We start from the raw sequence: 23,139 nt of genomic DNA, 5'->3' as shown, positions 1-23,139 counted from the left end.
CTTGATATTCTAGGTCTAGGGAAAAGTCCACTGCCAGATTGCAGTGGCATTTGCCTGCTTTTAAGGAAAAAAGCTAAAGGTACCATCATTCAGTCCTCAGTAACAGTCCTATATGCTTTTAAATATCTGGAATGTCTGTTTGATCCTTGACCAAACTCTGAATCCACAATTACGCTTCATGAATATTGTATGCTCTCTATATGGAATGATAAAATACAAACTCAAGTCACTGAAGGACTTTTGAAGCCCACTGAAAAATATATAGAAAAAATATAGAGAGACAGAAAGAAAAGACAAAAGTAAGCTGCATATGGAAAATACCTGCCAGGGGAAACAGCTAATGCAGGATCTCTTTGGAACACTCATAGGCTTACGTTGTTATTCTGCTTTATTTCCCAGAAGTTACTTCCCTCAAGTGTTCGTCTGGGATCAGAACTTATACCTCTTAAAGCTGAAATTCAGTACTTAGTAAAGCTATCCACTTCTCCACATGTTATATAGATGTTTTTCATTCCCTGGACATCTTCCCACTTATTTCTCCATGGGCCTAATGACCTACCCACTGAATACCAAAGACATGTTGGATAAAGAATCATTGTCAAGATGTATGATTAACTTGGCTTAAACACTAACACAGTTTTACAATGAAAACCTTCCATCTCTGCCATTCAAAACTTTGTAAAAGATGTATTCATGGTGCTTTTGCTTATGCAAAAAAATGCATTTCATAATTGTCAGGTATTGTTTTCAACATGTGTTTCATATCAGATACAAGAAAGGTCAAATGAAATCTTTAAAAAAAAAATGTTGGCTGCATCTGCTATAAGTAAGTCTTCCAGCACATCTGGGAACCTCTGTAAAAAATTAACTCAACATTCTGGACTCTTGGGATGGCCAGATTATTAACTGGTTTTTCAGAAGCACTCTGTGAAAGCCAAGGCATATAAGAAATATTTTTAGACCTGTAGACCATTAAATACTGTATAGTTAGCCCACTGCATGAGAAAAACAGCAGGTAGTTAAATGGAGGTGTCTAGTTCCATTCACAAGGGAAAAAGAAACCATGCATTTGTTGGCAATTGCATTTGACAGTTTAGATTCTGGCTAAAGTGTTATTAGAAGATTGAATATCAGACTTCTTTATTAAAAGAAAATTAAACATTAAGAATTATAGCAAAGAGCACATTATAATCATAGTGGCCTTGAATCTGACATAGCTTCTGTATAGGAAAGCTTTAGGAACATTTTTTCCTAGAACCCCACATAAAATCCAGATCCAGATTTCTATTTTTTCTCTCCCTTGTCAAATACCTTTCTGGAGGTAAACTCAAAGGAAAAATACTAAGGAAAGTTGTCATTTGCTCTGAAAGATACTCAAAACGTTTCTCCTTTCCCCATCATGCCTAGGAATATGTGTTTGTTCATCATTTATCTTGGGCCTGGAAGTCATCCCTTATGTTACCCTTATGGTACAATGACCCTAAAATCGCCATACTTAGTTTCTCCCCTATACCAGTGGATAAATACAGCTTAACCCATGTTACCTCTGTTTGGCAGTTAGTTGGCTTAAGCATGGCAGAGATTCCTGAGGAGTCTGGTACTCCAGTCCTCTCTCCCCTCACATGGGGTCCCGGTATCGGTATTGATTTCTTAAGTTTCTCATTGCAATGTGTAGCCTTAATTGAAGACCACTAGAAAGCAATGTGTTTTAAGTGGAGGAAAGAAAAATCTAGTTGTGGGCTAGACATGGACTAGTCATGGACAAATCCAAATAACATATTGAATTGAGTTTGAATCTATGCACAGTTTTGGAGATTATTCTTCCCAGCCTCCTATTGTGTTATAGTCATAGATAGTAGTCTGAAAGATGAAAAGAGCCAATCGTTAACAACTTTTTCCAATGAATGTATTTGGTAGTACAGTATAGCCTAAACAATTTTCTACATCTTTATGCAAAGAAAAATAAATGGTTTGAATGGAATGTCAGGAGTTAAACATCAGGCCAGGGCCCAGCCTTACTGTTAGGCAGGGCGGCAGTTTCTTCCAACATTATGCATTTCTGGAATTGTGTATACTGACTGAGTTAACCCAACTTTCAATCTTCATGACTTCAGGACTCCAACATCAAAAAGTCAGGAGGGTTAACACCCTATAAGAAATGAAGACATGTGTTAAGACATTTTGGCATAATGATTATCACCTTTAATTTCTAATAGCTTAAATTGAGGGGGACTTACAGACTTCATTTTTAATTGTTTAGAGATTAATAATTCAGTCATTTAGCACATGTTTACTGAATGTCTATTGCATGCCAAGAAACCTTCTGGACTCGTGAAATTTATAAGAGACCATTAAAAAAATGAATGAGACAATTATAGAAGAAGTGCCCCAGGGAAATAAAAGCAGAAAGGGAAAGACATTTCCATTTTAAATAAGGTGTCAGGAAGGGCTTCACTGTGAGGATGACATTCGAGCAAAGAGCTGGAAGAGGTGAGAATTATGCAAATATCTGAACAAAGAAAGTTCTAGTCTGAGTGCTCAGCAAGCACAACGCCTGGAAAGAAGTCTTTCTTTCTTTTTTTTTTTTTTTTGATACTGCTATCCGTATATAGATAATTCAGTTAATAGAGCGAACTTTTTCTATCAAAAGATTCTATCTCTTCTAGCCTGCAATCTGTCATGATTCTCCTATTACCATGTTTGATTTTATGACCATGGCTAATAACTCCTGTCAATTATTGAGCCCTACAGGGAGCTACGCCTAAACCTACACCTAATCCTAACTTTAACTTTGCCAACTTTTCTAATAAGGAGACTAATCCAAATAATGTATTGAATTGAGCCTGAATCTATGCAGAGTTCTGAAGATTATTCTTCAAGGCTAAGAGAGATTATGTAACTTTTCCAGGGTCATACACATAGCCAAGTCTGGGGCTGCCATATTTTATTACACATCATTCTGACTCCAAAGCCCATGCTCTATACAGCAATATCTAGTTATTTCTACCAACTTTGATCTAAAATAAATGCAAGGAAGCTTCTCTTAACCACAGTGGAGGTATTGCAAACAACATAAATAACTTCTGGCTATCAGTGTGACCTTCTGTAAGTCACTTTACCTCTTTCAGAATTTGTTTTCCTATCCATTAAATAAAGAGGCTAAACTAAGTCATGTGTTAAATCCATTCTACCCACAAAATACTATTATTCTGTGATACATTAACTAACACTGGCCCCTTTACCATCTTTTAAATCCTACCAAACCAATGACGTAGTCAGTGAATATGCAGTGATTGCCTTTTCTGAGCCAGGCACAATCTACAAATACCATGCCCCCAAGTAATTTCCATTTAAGAATTTAATTATATGCTTTGGTATAGAATATATAAAGGTTTGACCTGGATTCCAGTCAAACCAACTCTCGGTGTCATCTTTGTTTTGTATTTTAACTTACAAATGAAAATGTGTGATTGCTGGTTCTGATGCTATTACTGAAAAATATGTATGAAGATGTGCTCCCTTAAAGTTTCTAAATGACCACGTATTGGGGTGCTTGGGTGGCTCAGTCAGTTGAGCACCTGACTCTTGATCTAAGCTCAGGTCATGATCTCAGGGTCATGGGATACAGCCTAGCATCAGGCTCTGTGCTCAGTGGGGAGTCTGCTTGAGATTCTCTCCCTCTCCCTCACCCCTCCTCCCTGCGCTATCTCTCTCTCTAAATAATATATAAATCACTAAAAACTAAAAGTAAAAAATAAAATGACCACATATTGCCTGACTCCCTACTCATGTCATCATATTTATTGCCCCCATAAGTGTTTGTCTCAACTGCTGGCACTAGAAAATAGGGATGCATCTGTCTATTTCACTAGCATGGTTCCCATTTATTCTACTTAGCATTGTCCCTATTCTTCAATATGTTATCCACAAATACTCATTTGATGAAATGTATAATTGAATTAATTCCAAAATTGAGGATAAATCCAAATTCTAGAAACCAAAGTCAGTTCTCAACAGGCATCTTGAAATGTCAAGACTTGGACTCTATTCCTCAATAAGTCATTCACTGAAGCTATGTTACCTGTTAGTCCTCAGGATCCTCATCTATGAAGTAAAGAGGGAGGTGACAAAAGATCTCTTCCAGCTCCCCAAATCTCTGATCCTTTCAACTCTGCTAACATCTGATTTAATAGAGGTTTAACATGAACATCTTAATTTTATGTAGACCAGAGGTTGAAACTGGAATGTTTGCTGGGCTGGCAGGAAACATAAATAAGCAAAGTGGTTTGGATGGTAAATTGTCTTAAGCAATTCATAGTCACAAAGACCAAACCAAAAAATATAAAAAAACAACAAGAATGCAAGTGAAAGAAAGCCTCCAAAAGAACATTTGTCTACTTACTTGGAATTACAATCTTTTCAGAGGCCAAGAATATTCTCTATGCTCCATGTAACATGGATGTAATTAATGTTAAGCAACTGAATGATGATAAATCATTAGTTCACTCAGAACTATAAGACCTACGATCTCTGAGGAGATTCTTTGATGAATCTCTTGACGAGACTCCTATTATCCTTGTGTACACTGTCAGGAGGTTGGTGATACCAGATATACAGACTGTGGGATGTTTGTTGTAGTGAAATAGTGTGGATGGATTCTCATCCTGCCATGAGCAAAATGGAGGATTAACCCAGAGTAGAGGCTGAAGAAACCCACCCACCCACAACTGTGCAAGCATCACCACTAAGCACCCAAGGATGATATGGTCGGGATAGGTCAGTGATGGAGCAGGTGCTGCCAGAAGGACTACAGGTGCAGTACACGAACCAGGGCCCATATGTCCTCCACAAGCCCACCACATTAAATTAGGCCCAGTGTGGTTCCTTAAGTTGCCAAGGACTGTGGACAGTCTTGACCACATTTGGCCATGCTTCCTGGTCCCCAGGTTCCAAAGCTCTGAAGTGTTTTGGACTCCTCCATCTTCCCTCATTTTCAGTCATCCATCAAATCGTATGAAATCATTGCAGCTGCCCTTCACAGCCATCCCTCTCTTTCTATTTTCACAGTGCCCTTGCTCATCATGCTCTCATCAATGTTTCTCTGATGGTACAGCAGCCTCCTCATCTCCTTAGCTTTGATCCTTTGTGACTCTGGTCTTTCATGCAAACTGCCAAGGCTCTTGAATTCCCTCAGAGTGAAAGATTCATTGACATTCAAAGCCTTTCACCATCTGGCTTCTACCAGTCTCCAATCATTTCTCCCATGAGCCTTCTATTCCCATGAGACTGTTCCACCAACAATTGCCTGACCAGGCCTTATTAAGTTCTGCTCCTAGGTTGCCTGGGTGGCCCAGCAGTTGAGCGTCTGCCTTTGGCTCAAGGCGTGATCCCAGGGTCCTGAGATTGCATCCTGCATCAGGCTTCCTACATGGAGCCTGCTTCTCCCTCTGCCTATGTCTCTGCCTCTCTCTGTGTGTCTCTCATGAATAAATAAATAGAATCTTTAAAAAAGAAAAAGTTCTGCTCCCACAACTTTGTTTGTATTGGCCCTCCCACTTTGGGTGCTTTTCTACCACCTGTCCACCAATTCAAATATTGCCAATATTCTCCAAACCTGCTCTAGTTTCTCCCTTTTCCTTAAAACCTTACTCGATAACTTTGCACACACTATTGCTTCCTTTTTTAAAAATTTTATTTATTTATTCATGAGAGACACAGAGAGAGAGGCAGAGACATAGGCAGAGGGAGAAGCAGGCTCCTCGCAGGGAGCCCAGTGTGGACTTGATCCCAGACCCCAGGATCACACCCTGAGCCAAAGGCAGATACTCAACTGCTGAGCCACCCAGGAGTCCCTGCTTCCTTTTTAAAACATGGACAAGATGTAATAGTTATATAACATTCCTCATCTTGGATTTAGAGGTACTTAATATGAGGTTCCATAGACATCTTTGTGGATGACTATATCTTACTTCCAAATCAGAAAGTAGGGTCCTAGTGATCAATGTGTTTCTGTTGCGCCCTTATAACAACCAGAAGAGCATCTTGGCCTTCAACAAAAGCTTAATAGATACTTGCAGATATAATAAAGCCATACAAGAGAAAAAAAAATCAAGGAAGACTTTTCTTCCCCTGGATAAACAGAACTGAATTTAAGCTTAATATTTGGAGGATGGCTTTATATCCTATGATAGCATCTAGAGGACATTTTCAAAAGCCTCACTAAAGCAGTCTGAGAAGCAAAATCTTACTTCCCTAGATATAAAATGTTCTTGCTAACTTTTGAGTATTGTGTAACCTGAGATGGGAGAGCATCAACTTCCCTGGTTAAGAAGAGACCAGCATTTTAAGAGTCCCTATTGTATTTTAGGAATAACTTATGAGTTTAACAGTATTCTATTAGTAGCATACTACCAAAGTCATAAAAAGTCATGTGCAAATTATAAATAAGTCAAAAGTAAATCAGGGACAAACCCATATGTTCTGGTTTATTTTTCCTGTATCATCACCACAGGTGATTTTAAATTATTAATATATGCATGTATATTTATTTATTGTGGGCCACTGTTCTTGAAATCAAGATAAGATAAAATGAAGGAAGGTGACCATAACTATTTCCTTTCCAGCAATCCTGCAAATATTACAATTTGTCATTAATTGAAGGCATTTTATAGAATTATTATCTGGCTCATTTTTCATGTCAGTGGAGTCTCTAATGACTTATTCCCAGGTTTATTTCCCAGAGCTTGTCCAAAATTTCTGAACATCTGACATCTCTCTAAATGTGATATTCTTATGTACCTTACCTTCTTATATTAAACTACTTTTATTCTTGTTCAAATGCCCTTATCTTTCTAATGTTCTAATGTTATAGTAACTTATGAAAGTACTTCTAGATCTCAAAACTCTAAGGAATAAGTATTTAGCAATGACCTTCTAGAAGTAATCTTTCCTTCACCCTTGCACTCTAAAACTTTCAATTCTACTAGGCAAGGAGATTTACCCTCCTTTCCCTCAAGGACATGTTAGAAATAAATTGAAAGTACCACTTCTTTTAGAAAAATATTTTTTAAGATAACCTCCCCCCCAAATCCTGTAAGGATTTAAATAAGTGAGACTAAATTCTGTTGGCTTTGTTGAACTCACAATTTTAAAGGATCTCTTTTTAAATCATCAGTTCCAAAGCGCACTGTACACAAAATAGTGCAAGGGCTCATTCTGTTCTTCAGAATGTTTATGCTGTCATTTATTAAATAAATAAACCTTAATAGCCTTCATTAAACTTTAATAAATCTAAGTATTGTTGAAATTGTTGGTTGTGCTAATGGCATGTGGTTATGGAAAAAAAAAAAAGTCATTGGTTAAAAACATTCTAAAGAAATTATAGATGAAGTGTCATGATGTCTGGTATTTGCTTCACAATAGTCCAGCCTAAAAAAGAAGGGAATGGATGAACTAAGATTGGTAAAATGGTAAAGTGTTGAAAACTGTTAAAAGCTGAGGATAGGTACATAAACACAAAAGGTTGACTTTTGTGTGTGCCTGAAATTTTTACCTCAGTAAAGAGACTTAAAACCATTTCATGAGGAACAGAGGAAGGAGAGAGGCCTGCCAATCTAGAAATGGAAGGCTAAGGTGAGACAGAATGGCTCCTCTCAAATATTTGAGGAATTATTTTTCAAAGAGAGCAAATCTGTTCTATCAATTCAAGAGGGAACTAGAACTGGTGAGCAAAGCTTCAAGGATCCAGCCTGTAATTCAACTAACAATTAGGGCAGTATTTTAGTGGAATATGTTATTCCTTTGAAGGCATTCATACTGAGGCCACTTAGTGAAGTTTGAGAGATTTTTGAATTGCTGCTCAAAATGTCAGCCAGGGAATGGTGCCAGTCCATACATTCTTTTTTTTTTTCCTTGATATTTATATTTTCATGGTTTTTTTACCACAATTTTACTTCCAAAATCATGTTTCCCATCAATTAAAAACACTTCACATTACCAGAAAATTCCATTAATAAAATGTAGACTATTTGCATTTTTATTTATCAAATAGTTTATGTGCCCATCTGTTATATTAACAGGTGGAGGAAGGTGACTGATCCCTAGATTTTTTGTGTGTAGTAAGAATGATGACCATGAGATCTTCTCTACTAACATATATTTTCCGTGTACATTACAGTTATATTAACTGTGGACAACATTGTTCAGCAGATCTCTAGAAATTAATCACCTTGCGTAACTGAAACTTTATATCCACTTCCTCTGCTTCCTACTTCCCCAGCCCCTGGTAACCACCATTCTACTCTCTGATTTTATGTGTTCGACTACTTCAGATAAGTAGTATCATGCATATTTGTCCCTTTGTGTTTGGCTTATTTCCCTTAGCATAAAGTCCTCAAGGTTTATCCATGTTGTTGCAGATGATAGGATTTCCTTCTTTCTTTAAGGCAAAATAATACTTCATTGTCTGTATATATCACATTTTCTTGATCCATTCAACTGTCTAGAGACATTTAGATTGTTTCTATGTCTTGGCTGTTGTGAATGATGCTGCAATGAATATAAGGGAGGAAATAACTCTCTGAGACCCTGATTTCTACACGTTCTTTGATAGTAGTTCACAAGCGAAGGAGCTTGTGCCAGATTGTAAATTGATGCACTGCTTCTTCCATCAGTAAAGACCTGCTATGGAAAGAAGAGGTCAGCAGAACTAAACAAGGCATTACGTGACATTCTTGAGTATTTTGATTGTTGCTGCAATGGAAGGAATTTATCCATTAAATAGTCATAGAGACTTTCACAGTAATCAAATTATAGATACAAAATATCCATAAATGGAATGTCCTTAACACTAAGATTTATATTTCCCCAATTTAAAATATAGTTGAAAGCCAAACATCACATTAGTATAAAGTTACACCCCCAAAAAGGGTTATTGCTGTTCCCTGGAAATTATTGTGAAGAATCTATTATTTGGATACGCGCTAGGCAGAGCCATTAGGTTAGATGCATAATATACATATTGCATATGTGCACATGCTACTATTTTTAAAATATAGATTGTTTTAATTATAAAATAAGAATTCATTTGTTTTTTTTGTTTTATTTAATTCTCATTAGTTAACATATAGTGTGGTATTAGTTTCAGAAGAATTCATTTTAAAGTGCTACTGCATTATTTTTTTTAAAGATTTATTCATTTATCTATTCATGAAAGACACAGAGAGGGAGAGGCAGAGACACAGGCAGAGGGAGAAGCAGGCTCCCTGTGGGGAGCCCGATGGGGGACTCGATCCCGGGATCCCAGGATCAGAACCTGAGCCAAAGGCAGACACTCAAACACTGAGCCACCCAGGCATCCCTAGTGCTACTGAATTAAAAATTGCTCTCCTTTATCATGTGTTTTCCCAAGTATATATACTAAAGGTACCATTTCTGTTATGTACGAGTCCAAAACACATTTCATGTGATAAGGGTCCTTACATTAATATGTTGCTAGTGCTACGAGACCTCTGTGAAGAGCTGTACAGTTTGCACACTGCAAAAAGCACAGGGTAAGGGAGGTAATGGAAGCTGAGCTCCAGCAGCCATGTGCTTATCCAGCCACAAGCTCTGGCAGTGAAACTGCATCAGGTCAAGGGTCACCAATGATCCCAATTTGCCCAAGACTGAAGGGATGTGCTGCATGTGCGAGCTTCAGCCTTGGAATTTTGCCTATAGGACTGTAGGTTGGAAACAGCTGAAACAGTGAATCTATTTTCACATCACTTGTTTTCTCCTTATGTTTTCAAGGCAAAAGAGCCATGTAATCATGCCAGCATCCTGACCAAGCCTGACCCAAGAACCTTCTGGACTAATGATGATTCAGGTATTATTGGAAAAATACACTGTGGCCCTGTGATGTCCAGGAAGCATTATGTAGTAAAGCTCCACACAAAGGCAAGGTTGGGGGGGGGGGGGGGAATTGTGTTTTGTTTCTTTGTTTGTCTATGCCTAGTCCAACCAACACTTGACTATATACTTCACAATCAATTTTATATATGTATTTATATGTTATATATATATAATGCAAGTCCTTTTATTTTATCTTATTTTTTAGTATCTAAACCTCATATATGATCAGGTGTAGCTTTATGGAGTGTGAAATATCTTCAAGCATTGGGGGCAACAGAGGAATGAGTCTATTTCCTGGGGTGGAGGACAGAGGATAAGGTGGGCAAATACACTGGCCCCAGTTTGTCTTCCAGAGGAAGTGGATTTAAAAACCCAAGGTGAGGGGATCCCTGGGTGGCGCAGTGGTTTAGCGCTTGCCTTTGGCCCAGGGCATGATCCTGGAGACCCAGGATCGAATCCCACGTCAGGCTCCCGGTGCATGGAGCCTGCTTCTCCCTCTGCCTATGTCTCTGCCTCTCTCTCTCTCTCTCTCTCTCTGTGTGTGTGACTATCATAAATTAAAAAATAAAAAAAAAAAACTAAGGTGAGTCATACTTGAGAATGCTTAGTGGAGGGCAGGCATGATTTCTATCCAGGAGTATGAATCTAGTCAGAATCAGAGGAATCTCACTTTCTGAGATCATAGAGAATATGCTTCAGGTTGTGTAATTAAAAATTACCCTCAGACAAACAGTATGGTGTGGACATCCACAGATTTTTTTCCTTTTTTTTTTTCAGTGTTGAAACGTGAAACCTAATTACATGAGGTAAAGACCCACTAGAAATAAAAAGAGAAGGTTAAGCCAAAGTAGCTAAAATACCTAAGAGAGTGTTATTAGAGCTTTCACCTTTTCTAATTAAGTAGGATGTAATTCAGTAGATTCTTTTTTTTTTTTTAAGATTTTTATTATTTATTTGCTAATGAGAGACACAGAGAAAGGGAGAAGAGCAGAGACACAGGCAGAGGGAGAAGCAGGCTCCATGCAGGGAGCCCAACGCAGGCTTCAATCCCAGGTCTCCAGGATCAGGCCCTGGGCCAAAGGTGGCACTAAACCACTGAGCCACCCGAGCTGCCCAGATCTAATTCAGTAGAAAGCAGTAGTAGAGTAGTAGAGATGATACCTCATATTTGGATGAGGCCTCACAGCTTTATGGAGTGTGTTCACCAGAATCTAATTTAGTGTTTGTGGCAACCCTGTGAAACAGGAGGGGCAACCTATTCTCACCATCCCTGTTTAAGAGATAAAATCAGACCCTGAAAGAGGTTAGCTGACAGACCCAAAGCTTATGACCAGAAAATACCAGAGCTGGGAGTAGGTCGGAGAGCCTGCTCGCCCAGTTCTAGAACATGCTTCCTTAGAAGAAGCTATTGGTTCTTGTAAGAACCAATGTGGGCTAAGTCCCCGATTTCATCTTTCTTCTATAAACGAGAGTCAGAGACTATGCCCATTGGCAGAAGCAGGGGGGCTGAGGAGAGGAGTACAAAACCCTCTCATGCCTTTTTTTTTCAAAGGCCAGGCTGATAGTCTAAACTTTCTATCAATTTCCTCTGTCAAAAAAAGTATTCTCTCTTGTTTTCTGCTTTTTGAACAGAGATGAAAAACATGGAAGTAAATTGGTCTATTTATGCTATCCTTTTGGTCCATTAGTAGTACAACCACAAACTAAAACAAGCCATCCACTGGCTAATAGCACTATTAAGACTCACAGCACATTTGTTGTGAAGAAGCTGCGTCGAACAAAACATCACAATTGAAAAATAAAAATGGTTCCTAAAATTCTGTAGAGAGACTGGAATGGGAAGGGAATCTATGCAGGACAGGCCCAGAAAATAGTGTTCAGGCACTTTCTGGAGCTAGAAAAATTATGTTACAAGAAAAATGAAAGCAGGGATCCCTGGGTGGCGCAGCGGTTTGGCGCCTGCCTTTGGCCCAGGGCGCGATCCTGGAGACCCGGGATCAAATCCCACATCGGGCTCCCTGCGTGGAGCCTGCTTCTCCCTCTGCCTATGTCTCTGCCTCTCTCTCTCTCTCTATCATAAATAAATAAAAAATTAAAAAAAAAAAAAGAAAAATGAAAGCAGAGGTACCTGGGTGGCTCAATTAAGTGTTTGCCTTCAGCTCAGGTCATGATCTCGGGGTCCTGGGATCAAGCCCCATGTGGGCTCAGTGGGGAGCCTGCTTCTCCCTCTGCCTGCTGCTCCCCATGCTTATGCTCTCCCTCTCTCTCTCTCCTCTCAAATAAATAAATAAAATCTTAAAAAAAAAAAACTACTGTAGAACATGTAGACAAATAATAGAAATACTTCAGGTCTACTCATTTAAAAAACTTTTTTAAAAATTACTTTTGTGTCATCAATGAGATTACAAAGATACAATGTTCCCTCTGCAGTGGCTCATCTAGCAAAGAGCTTCCACAGTAACCAAGTCTTAGACTAGGGTCTATGTCTATGATTTTGGGAGGGAAGGAGAGAGAGGCTCATTGTTCAGTCAATTCCTGAGACACAGGAAAATCCCTATCTGTGCTGGTGGAATTATCTTTGGCTTCTTTTAATTGTTTCATATATTTCAAAGGTCTGATATTAAGCACATACATTTTTATAAGTTATAATTTTCTAATGAATTGATCATGTTTCACTTTCTCTCTCATGAAGGCTTTGCTTCAAGTTTGTTTTTTTCTGATATTAATACAGCCACACCACCCTTCTCATGCCTAGTCTTCTATATCTTTTCTATCCATTTGCTTTCAACTTATCTGTCTTACACATAAAATGCTTCTCATACAGATCTCTTATAGTTAGGTTTTCCTTTTAAATCCTACTGGAAAATCTTTGGGTTTTTTTTTTTTTTTTGGAATGTTTATATCTATACCTATGTATAGATATATAATGGAATATTATTCAGTCATAAAAAAGAATGTGCATACCGCATCTCTTCTATTCATCCATCTATGGATGGACACTTAGATTGCTTCCATATCTTGGAATTTTATATATCCTAAATAAGGCTGCATATATCTCTTCAAATTAGTGTTTTTGTTTTCTTTGGTTAAATAGCCAGTAGTAGAATTACTGAATCAAATGGTATTTCTATTTTTAATTTTTTGAGGAACCTTCATACTGTTCTCCACAGTGGCTGTACCAGTTTGCATTCCCACTAACAGTGAAAGGGAGTTCCTTTTTCTCTACATCCTCACCAACACTTGTTATTTCTTGTGTTTTATATTTTAGCCACTCTGATAGGTGTAAGGTGATTGTGGTTTTGATTTGCATTTTCACATGATGATTAGTGACACTGAACATCTTTTCAAGTGTCTGTTGGCCATCTGTATGTCTTCTTTGGAAAAATGTCTATTGAGGTTCTCCACCCATTTTTAAATCAGATTATTTGGGTTTTTTTGGTGTTGAGTCATGGTAAGTCTACTATATATCTTGGATATTAACCTTTTATCAGATATGTCATTTGCAAATATCTTCTCCCATTTATTAAGTCGCCTTTTTGTTTTGTTGATGGTGTCCTATGCTGGGCAAAAGGTTTTTTATTTTGGTGTAGTCCTAGTAGTTGATTTTCTTTTGTTCCCCTTGCCTCAGGAGTCATAGCTAGAAAATGTTGCTAAGACTAATGTCCAAGAAATTCTGCCTATGTTTTCTTTACGGAGTTTTATAGCTTCAGGTCTCACATTTATCTTTGATTCATTTTATTTTTATTTTTTTGTATGTAGTGTGTATAGTGATCTAGTTTTATTCTTTTGCATGTAGTGGTCCATTTTTCCCAACACCATTTGTTGAATAGACTGTCTTCCCCCATTGTCTATTCCTGCATCCTTTTTGTAGATTAATTGACCATATAAATGTGATTTTATTTCTGGGTTGTCTGTTCTGTTCTTTTGATCTATATGTCTATTTTTGTGCCAGTACCACACTATTTAGATTGCTATAGCTTTATAGTATATCTTGAAATCTGGGATTGTAATACATCCATCTCCTTTATTATTGTTTTTATTTTATTTCCAGTTAGTTAATATACAGTGTGTTATATTAGTTTCAGATGTACAATGTAGTGATTCAACACTTCCACACACCACCCAGTGCTCAGCACAGCAAGGACACTTAATCCCCATCACCTATTTAACCCATTTTCCCATTACTCCCCCCTCAGGTAACCATTATTTTGTTCTCCTATAATTAAGAGTATATTTCTTGATTTGTCTCTTTTTTTTTCCTTTGTTCATTTGTTTTGTTGGCTAAATTCCACATATGATGAAATCATATGCTATTGTGTCTTCCTCTGACTGACTTATTTCTCTTAGCATTATACTCTCTACCTCCATCTGTGTTACTGCAAATGATAAGATTTCATTTTTTATGGTTGAATAATATTCCATTTTATATAGATATATATATAGATACAGATTTATCCTATTTTCTGTATCCATCTATTGATGGTCACATGGGCTGCTTCCATAGTTTGGCTATTATAGGTAATGCTACTATAAACATCACAGTGCATAGTGATATCTTTACCTTTGATATTTATTCTCAAAATTGCTTTGGCTATTCAAGTCATTTGTGATTGCATATATACATTTTAGGATTATTTGTCCTAGTTCTGTGAAAAATATTGTTTATATTTTGATAGGGACTGCATTGAATCTATAGATTGTTTGGTGTAGTATGGACATTTTGACAATATTAATTCTTCTAATCCATAAGCACAAAATATCTGAATACAATATGTCATCTTTCACTGGCTGCTTTAATTTTTTTAATTTTTGGTTTTTGTCACTTTGACTATGATATGTCTTAACTAGAATCTGTGTTCTTTAAGATGTACACCCCTCAGGCTTAGGAATTTAAAGGTCTTTCTAGTATATTAGTAGTTTTCTTAGAATTTGAATCTGAGGAATGAAATTATTTCTGCTGTGGTTTCTACACTGCTGTGTGTCCTTTGTTCTTCAGCATATTAGCACTCCAGCTACAACTTTTCCTAAATGTCTTCAATTCTGTTAAATGTAAACACAAGCTAAAGCAACTTTAGAGCCATCCTTCTGCAACATGCAAACACTTGAGCCTGTAAGTGGATTCTTTACAAAGGCAATATTCTAGTCACAGTATGAATTTGATTATGTGAACATTTACCAACTCCTGAAATAATTGTGATAAAATTATTCCATCATTTCCTACAGCAGATATATTTCAGTGAATGGCACATTTCCATTCAAAGCCAACCATCATAAGAGTATTTTACTTATTTAACCTAACATATAGTCTCTTGATATATAATTTTTAAGTAGAGTTAAATAGTAGGGGTAATTAGTCCACACCGATAGAAAGAGATGCTAAATTTTAAAATTATATTATTTCAAAATAAAGACTAACTGAGGATGAGCACACCCTGAATCTGGTGAGATTGTCTAGATAGTCATACTCACTGTCTGAGGGAGTGAGAGAACTGGCTTGCTCAGTTGCCATGTGTAGATATGGTAGTTAGAGAAACAAAAGTAATTTTTAAAAGTTTAAAAAAAAAACGTAATATAGAAGTAACATTTCATCATAGGGAAGAAATGGAAAATACAGAAAGGAAGAAAATTAATCACCCATAATCCTACCACCCACACTTGTTTTCATTGGACTGGACTCTCGCACATTCCCAGCATTTGTTCTGACACTGAGCAAACAGGCTACACAAGTTTAGGTTCTTTCCTATTTTCTTTATTTTTAGGCTTTGAAACCTGAGTTGCTTGTTTTTTCACACGTTTGCTTTTCAATTGCTGGTCCTATAGTGGCCTGTAACAGTCTCTTAAATTTGAATCTCAAGGTAGGTTGAGTTTCTCCACACTTTCAAAATGTGCATTTTTTCCAGTACTCCTCATACTGTCTACACAGATAATGCTCTTTGCTTAGAGGAAGTCAGATAATGAAGTGGTTAAACAATAAGGTTTCTTTTGCAAATGGTATGATTTTAACTGCATGCTTGATTTGCCAGGTAGGAGAATATTACCCTCTGTTGTTCTCTCTGGGCTTTGATTTAAAGCCACCTTTTAATGAGGAAATGTAATTCTACCGTTGGGATTTTCAGAATGTCTATATTTCTTTCAAGCAAAAGTTAAAGAGCAAGAATCATTGTTGTGCAATTTTTTTTCCAGAGGGAAAAAGAAATGAATTTTCTCTTATGTTTTTCAGGATTATGCATTGTTTCTTTATATTTTCTAATGAGTCATCACATTTTAAAATTCAACCCAAATTTCTGGGGATGTGGAAATCACTATAAAGTGGTATATTCATATTTATTCAAGAGTAGTAATAGCTTATGTGCCAAATGTAGAAACAAAATGATTCATAGTTTAAAAACATATGGACTACAGAAATATTTCAGAGAATATATAAAATTAGATCATTGAATTAATATAAGGAGAGGGAGGACTTCATTATATAGGTTTAAAAAGCAAAGAAACATGATTTCTAGATTTTTTTTCTTAAAAAGCAAGTACTCTCATATTTATATCTAGAAAACAGTTGCTTCTTCCCTCAAAGTATGGCAGTATCTAACAAAAAAGAAAAACATGAAACAAATTAAATTAGATCTGCTTACACAGAAACTTTCCATCTGATACATGCTGGCCAGTGTAGACTTTGCCTCTTGCTATTAAAGATAAAACCATTGATTAAAAATCTATGGACATGTAAAAATCTTTTAAGTGGACTGACCTCATTTACTCAGGTTCTAACTACAGAAAGGGAGCCATCTCATTAGTAAGGTCATCTCACCCAGAGTGAGGAATCCCAGAGTTCACCAATGCCACCAATGGCAGCAGCTTTGCAAGGAACAGGGATACAATCATAAAGACTCTGCACTTGATGCATTTCTGAATGACCCTATTTCTCCAACTCAATCTTTTCAAAATCAAACTTGGTATTAGTTTCCACCATCATAGATCAAGTAGCCATAATCACCCTTGGTTTCCTGAACCACATCTCTCAGTCATCTGGACTTAACTCACTCACATTAGAGTTGACCAGCAAGCCATTTGGCCAGGCTCACCAGTGAGCATGTGTGAAGCAACAGGAAATGGCTCAGCAGTTCACCTTCCTCTGTGGTTAGGCTGTGAACTCCTGAGAAGGGCCAGCTGAGTTGGCCACCAACCTCATTGCTTATTATCCGTGGGACTTGGACAAATGGTTTCACTCTTCTACACTTCCCTTTTATACACCTGCAAAAAAATGTAATATTTATAATAGGTCATAGAGTTTTGTGAAAGTCAAAGGAAACAATGCAGGTAAAGGTACTCGGAAGTATATCCAGTATATAGCTTGGGCTCAATTTATGTTAGCTCTTCTTACTTGTAGATAGAATTATGTCACATATATAAATCTGAACACAGATACCCCTGCTCTATTTAGGGATTACAAACCATGGGTTGAAAGAATGCATTTTATTTTGTCATTGATGTTACTATCTCCTGCTTTACTGGACCTATAGCTCCCTGAACCACAAAGCTCATTATTCACTGTCAACTGTTATCTGGTTCCCCAGACACAAGACTGATAAGTTTCCTGAAAATAGACATATGGCTGGACATAAAATCCTGAAGCTGGAAAGAGCCTTAGACATGACCTAGTCATTTAGATAAAATATCACCTTCTTCAGCAAAGATCTGTAAAGCAACTGAAGTCATTTTTACATGACTTTAACCTTTTACAGTGGTATAGAGGGTTCCAAGTTCAAGGATGAATTCTTTATCCCAGTGAGTAGCAAAATATCATCTCAAAACTCCTCCATTTAAAGACAGTAGCATTTAAGTTATGTTTGATGGCAAAAGTTTGTCAAATTCAATCCCCCCCGATTATCCTGCTGCCAAATGTGTGCATATGTGACTGCAGACTCAGTTCAGCTCAACACAGGGAAGCCCCCTTCCCTCTCCCTCAGACCATGGAAATTAAGAGTTTAGCTTTCTAAAGCTTTACGTTGGAGCAAAATCTGTTTCCACCTTTGTTGAACTCACAGTTGTTTCTTCCTCTGTGTGATGACCAAAATTAACTTGCTATTGCTGCTGTTTTACACAAGGCTGAACTGAGTTTCACAATGGCTGATTTTTCTGATTCCCCAGAACTCTTTCTAAATGTTTTCACACAGTATTTCTTGGTGCCCATTTTATTCAGATCATTCATGTCAAAGATCTTTGATTTTCATAGTATTAAAGGGCATTTCATTATAGCTAAAATGGTACCAGAAAATTTTCTCCCTTAGCAAATGCAAGGAAAGTAGATTAAATTCAACTTCACAGTTTTGGAAAAGTTTGTTTTCTCACATTTAAAAAAATATTTTACTTAAATTCAATTTGCCAACATCTAGTATAACACCCAATGGTCATCCCATCAAATGCCCTTCTCAGTGCCCGTCACCCAGTTACCCCAAGCCCCCGCTCACCTCCCCTTCCACAACCCTTTGTTTGTTTCCCAGAGTTAGGAGTCTCTCATGGTTTGTCTCCCTCTCTAATTTTCCCTCACTTAGTTCACCTCCTTTCCTTTAAAGTCCTTTTCACTATCTTTTATATTCCACATATTTTTCTCACATTTTTTTAAAGATTTTATTTATTTATTCATGAGAGACACAGAGAGAGGCAGACACACAGGCAGAGGGAGAAGCAGGCTCCATGCAAGGAGCTGGACATGGGACTCGATCCCAGGTCTCCAGGATCACGCCCTGGGCTGAAGTCTGCTCTAAACCGCTGAGCCACCTGGGCTGCCCTTTTTCTCACATTTTAATGGGCATTTTGTTTTACTAGTTTGCATCAGACTAATCAGATGTGTCAGACTAATCAGACATATTTTTAAAATGTAGTGGATTTTGTTTGCCGCTGATCTGAAAATTTCCTAATGTATTTTATTACTTTAAACATGCTGAAATATTCTGCCCCTGACAGCTTTCTTTTTGCCCAAGAAGAGTGCCCCATAACACATGATGCATAATGCATGAGATAATAATATTTCAGGAGGTCATATGTCATCATAGGAAAAAACAATGAAAAAAGGGCTTGGGAGTGTTGTCTCAATAACAGAAGAATTTTATTTAGTCAAATATAAACATAGTTTTGAAAATTTGAAGAAAGATACTTCTCAATTTTAAAATTATACATCATAAAAAGAATAGGTCAATGACTAATAATGAAAACAGGCTTTCACAAGGATGAAATGGCCCACAAAAATGGGCAGGTGTGGGACAGAGAAGAAGATATTGGGAATGGAGGGGTGAGATGCACTGAGGGGAGGAGGACCATGGGGATATGGAGAAGTATGATCTGGGATGCTCAAAATGAACACGGAATTGGAATTTAGGGCAGGGAGCCTCCAGACAGCTCATTTGTAAAATGGAGAGGAAATAGAAGGAAATCAACCCTAAGAGTCTTTCTTACTCATAAACTCTTTTTCGACAAAGATGCAGATTGATAGCAAAAAAGAAAATGCAAACAGATATAGAAAAAAAATATTAGCTCTGTGTGGGTTGGGGCCTTTGGCATAGATTTCATTGAGCAGTGTAGCTCCGGGGCCCATCTTTCCCTCAGAAATATGTGGCACTGGGTGTTGTATGTAAGTGATGAATCACTGAATTCTGCTCCTGAAACCAATATTGCACTCTATATTACCTGACTAAAATTTAAATTAAAAAAAAAAGGAAAGAAATACGTTGCAATCAGTTCTTCCACTGACTAAAATTTTGGCTCTTAGAGGAAAATTTTATATTAGTAGTTCAGCTGCACTGTTCTTGTAGGTATTACATTATGTAAAACACTTGAGTTTTTAAATTGTGCTTCACCTCATACCTCACCTCATCTGATCTTTCCAATTGCCCTGTGGAATTAACCTACTGGGTGATAACCCAGAGGATATTTGAAGAAGTTAAGTGTTTTGCCCAGAGCTAAATATTGAGTCATAAATACTAAAATACAGAATTGAAATCAGATCTGGAAACTCCACCAGGTCTTCGGCTACAACTTCACAAAGGTAAGAGGGATGTTTTGTGATGAGAGTCACTTGAATGTGGACACAAATGTCCACATTCAAGTCAAGGAAAGGGAAAGGACAGAAAGTCAAGAATGAGATTCAAACTAAGATGTGGCCTGGTCATGGGGCAGGGCGAGCTGGGGAAAGGGGGAAATTAAGGTAAATGCAGGGTTTGTTTTACAGGAGGGAGATAGAATGTATCATTTCTTGCCCAGTGCTCTACTGGGTTCTGTAGGGAGAGGGGCAACAGTTTTCCCCTTGAAAGTTCAGGTAGATAAACTGGACAGATACAGGTAGGCTATGAACAGAATAAGGTAAATCCAAGTTAAAATAATTACAGCTGCCTACAGATATGTGAAGGACTGTCATTTGGAACAGATAGAGACCCACATTATTTCTCTAGTTTAAAGCAGAGCTTTTGGTGTCAGAAAATCCTAGATTTGCATTCTGGTTTTACCACTTCTAGCTTTGTTGCATCACACAACTAATGCTTCCCCCTTTAAGCTTCAGATCTTAAGAATGAATGGGGGATGGTAAGTTCTTCATATGGTTATTATGAGGATTAAATGAGACATTGCATAAAAAACACTAATGCATAGTACCTGCCACTTAGTCTAATCGTTCAATGTATGCTATTGTAACAAAATGTACTGTAGAAGTTACAGAGAGGAACATGTTCGTTTCAGCTTATCAGTACGCTCCTGGCACCACCACATGTACCAGCTTTAGATTGCACAGAAGAGTCAGTCATTAAAAAACTTTCATGAGAGTATTTGAACATGTTCTACAGAATAACTTTATTAATTGATGCTAGTTGACCATGGTAGAGATAGCATTGGAAGTAGTGATGATTCTAGTGGAAAAAATAAAGAAACAAGAAATAGCTCAAGAAATGGGTTAGTAGGATTATTGTAGGGAGGTTCAGAGTTCCTAAGGGCCTCTTAACACTGATAGAATCTTTTCACAGTTCTATAAGTACCATGAAGTGAGAACAGTGGTGCTGGTCAAATGAAAGCTCTAACTTTGAATATATACAATAGTTTCAAACTTTAAAACAAAGAGAAAAAGAGAATTTATTGTGTGGGCTATGAACTGTCCTTCATACACATGAGCACATGAGTACAATAGAGCTAAGGTGAGTAGTGGTTGGGTTATTTTTAGAAATGCCAGTGAGTCTCCAGTGATCCAGCCACATGACTTCACCCCATCTCTTTGTGAGACAAATTACCAGAAAGCAGTCAAATCAGAAAGGATGGTTCTGTAACAAAAAATAATTGGCTGGGAAAGATAACATGTTAGATCCAGCAGTTCATGTTCTAACAATAAAAGTGTTAGATACTTTTATTCCTAAAGGTAACCTACCTAGGTGAGTGTGTTCTTCTTTGATATCTTTATGTAAATGTGTTTTCAAACGTTTTCAAAATATTAAAAGTTTAATAGTTTAATAACATTAATGTCATGTATAATGTATACTATATATCCCGTATACATACATATAATATATTGTGTGTAATATTAATTCCAATCCTTTATAACTGTTTTAAGAAAAGATTTGGAAAAAAACGTAGCAGTCCTGATAGACCTTACAATATCCCCATTAACCTTACAGAAATCGATAATCCTAAGAAAAATTAAAATCCAAAGAAAAGTACATGGGAAGTGGAAAGAAATAAGAAGGAGGCAGAGGAGGGTGGCAAATGGGACTGAGACAACATGCATGTTCAGTTCATCTCTGCCCTTCTGTTATCAAAGGAAAAGTCAGAAAGCAGTGGGCCATCAGTAATGCTTCCGAGAGCAGTTTATGGACATAAAGGTATTTACAATGTGGCAAGGAGAAGGAAAAAAAAAACACATGTTTTTCCCCTTAAAAGGCAAATTTAAGTAAGGCTTATGAAACAGAACTTGCCAAACTAGATTTGTGTTGGTATATAAATAGGTATATAAACAATATGATTTGAAGAATGAATTCCAAACAAGTCTATCATGATGATCTATGCCTGTGTTCTAAGGCTTTAGTTTTTAAACAATATTTTATGAATTGTGAAATAGAACCATTGTACACATGGACAGTAATAGTCTTGTATCTTTAGAATAATCATTTGCTCTAAAAGAGGGTAGACTGGAATTTTAAACATAAAGTTTTATAAACAAATAACGTTACAGCAACTTCTTTAAGTGACCATATTGATTCAGTCTAGAAAATGAGGCATTCTTCATGATTCCTATCTTTTGCTCACATCTGTTTAATTTCTTCTCTGTGATTTTCCTGTGGTCTTATACAAAGCTTATTTTCTTTCTTTTTCTTCTTTTTACATTTTATTTGTATCTTTTGTGTACTCATGATTATGAAACAAGTTTGGTGTTATTCAGGCCAGAAGTAATTAATACATCTGAAACTCTTAGTCAAACCACAGTTCTTTTGAGACAACCAATTTTGTTAAAAGGATTCTGTAATCACAATTCAAAAACAAATAGTACTACAAAAATGTGTCTGATGGTATGACCATATGCTCTTAGAAAATTTGGCAATGACAGCTAATCATAGTTCTGATCCAGGATATAATAATAAAAAACAAAAACAAATTTATGCCCAGTAACTAGTCCAGATTAAACATCTCCTACTTGCAATGTGTCACCTGACCAAAGGATCGTGGCTTTTAATGTTCATCTCAGGGTTTTAAAGCTGAGGAATGATAAGTAGGAGAAATTATGGTGGCCCCAGCAGAAAGACTTACTCATTAAACATATCCAATATTTACAGAACATTGATAATGTGCAATACGTATGTTAGGAAGTGAGGAAAGACAAGTGCACAAAATAATCCTGCTTTTTCTGTGTCTCTAATAACTGGAAAAGTGTAAACATGTGCACAGATTCCTATAATCCCTGCTTAGCCAAGGGGGTCACTGCTAGTGGAGATGAGACCATGAGGTTATTGGGGTCTTAAGGGCTGGAGTCGAGCTTCAAAACTTCAGAATGAGCTGTGTGGAAAATGAAGTTCCTACTTTATCTCCTGAAATTCTAGGAATAACCAATCATGGAGGCATGATGGACACTTCCCAAAGTAACAGATATCAAAAAGTCACATTTTCCTGGGGCTTTTTGAGACATCAGAAGGACTAAGGTGCCATATCCTGGCACATGGAGTGTTCAGCAACTTTAAGTCGCCAAGTTGTGGTTCTGCTCTGTAAAACATAAAGTACGTTTTA

At 37.1% G+C, this 23,139-nt stretch overlaps 1 protein-coding gene across 1 annotated transcript in view; it reads left to right on the top strand.

Annotated features, from left to right (window-relative positions):
- SGK1 (serum/glucocorticoid regulated kinase 1) overlaps window positions 1-23,139 on the top strand; it is a 109,745-nt gene that overhangs the window by 66,503 nt on the left and 20,103 nt on the right. The window contains exon 3 of the mRNA XM_038526060.1: window positions 9,790-9,865. Coding sequence (XP_038381988.1) covers window positions 9,790-9,865 — 76 coding nt within the window. The remainder of the gene's footprint in view (window positions 1-9,789; window positions 9,866-23,139) is intronic.

Source organism: Canis lupus, chromosome 1 (assembly GCF_011100685.1).
Source record: "Canis lupus familiaris isolate Mischka breed German Shepherd chromosome 1, alternate assembly UU_Cfam_GSD_1.0, whole genome shotgun sequence".
In the NCBI taxonomy this organism is placed as follows: domain Eukaryota; kingdom Metazoa; phylum Chordata; class Mammalia; order Carnivora; family Canidae; genus Canis; species Canis lupus.
This window is presented reverse-complemented; position numbering and strand designations above follow the sequence as displayed.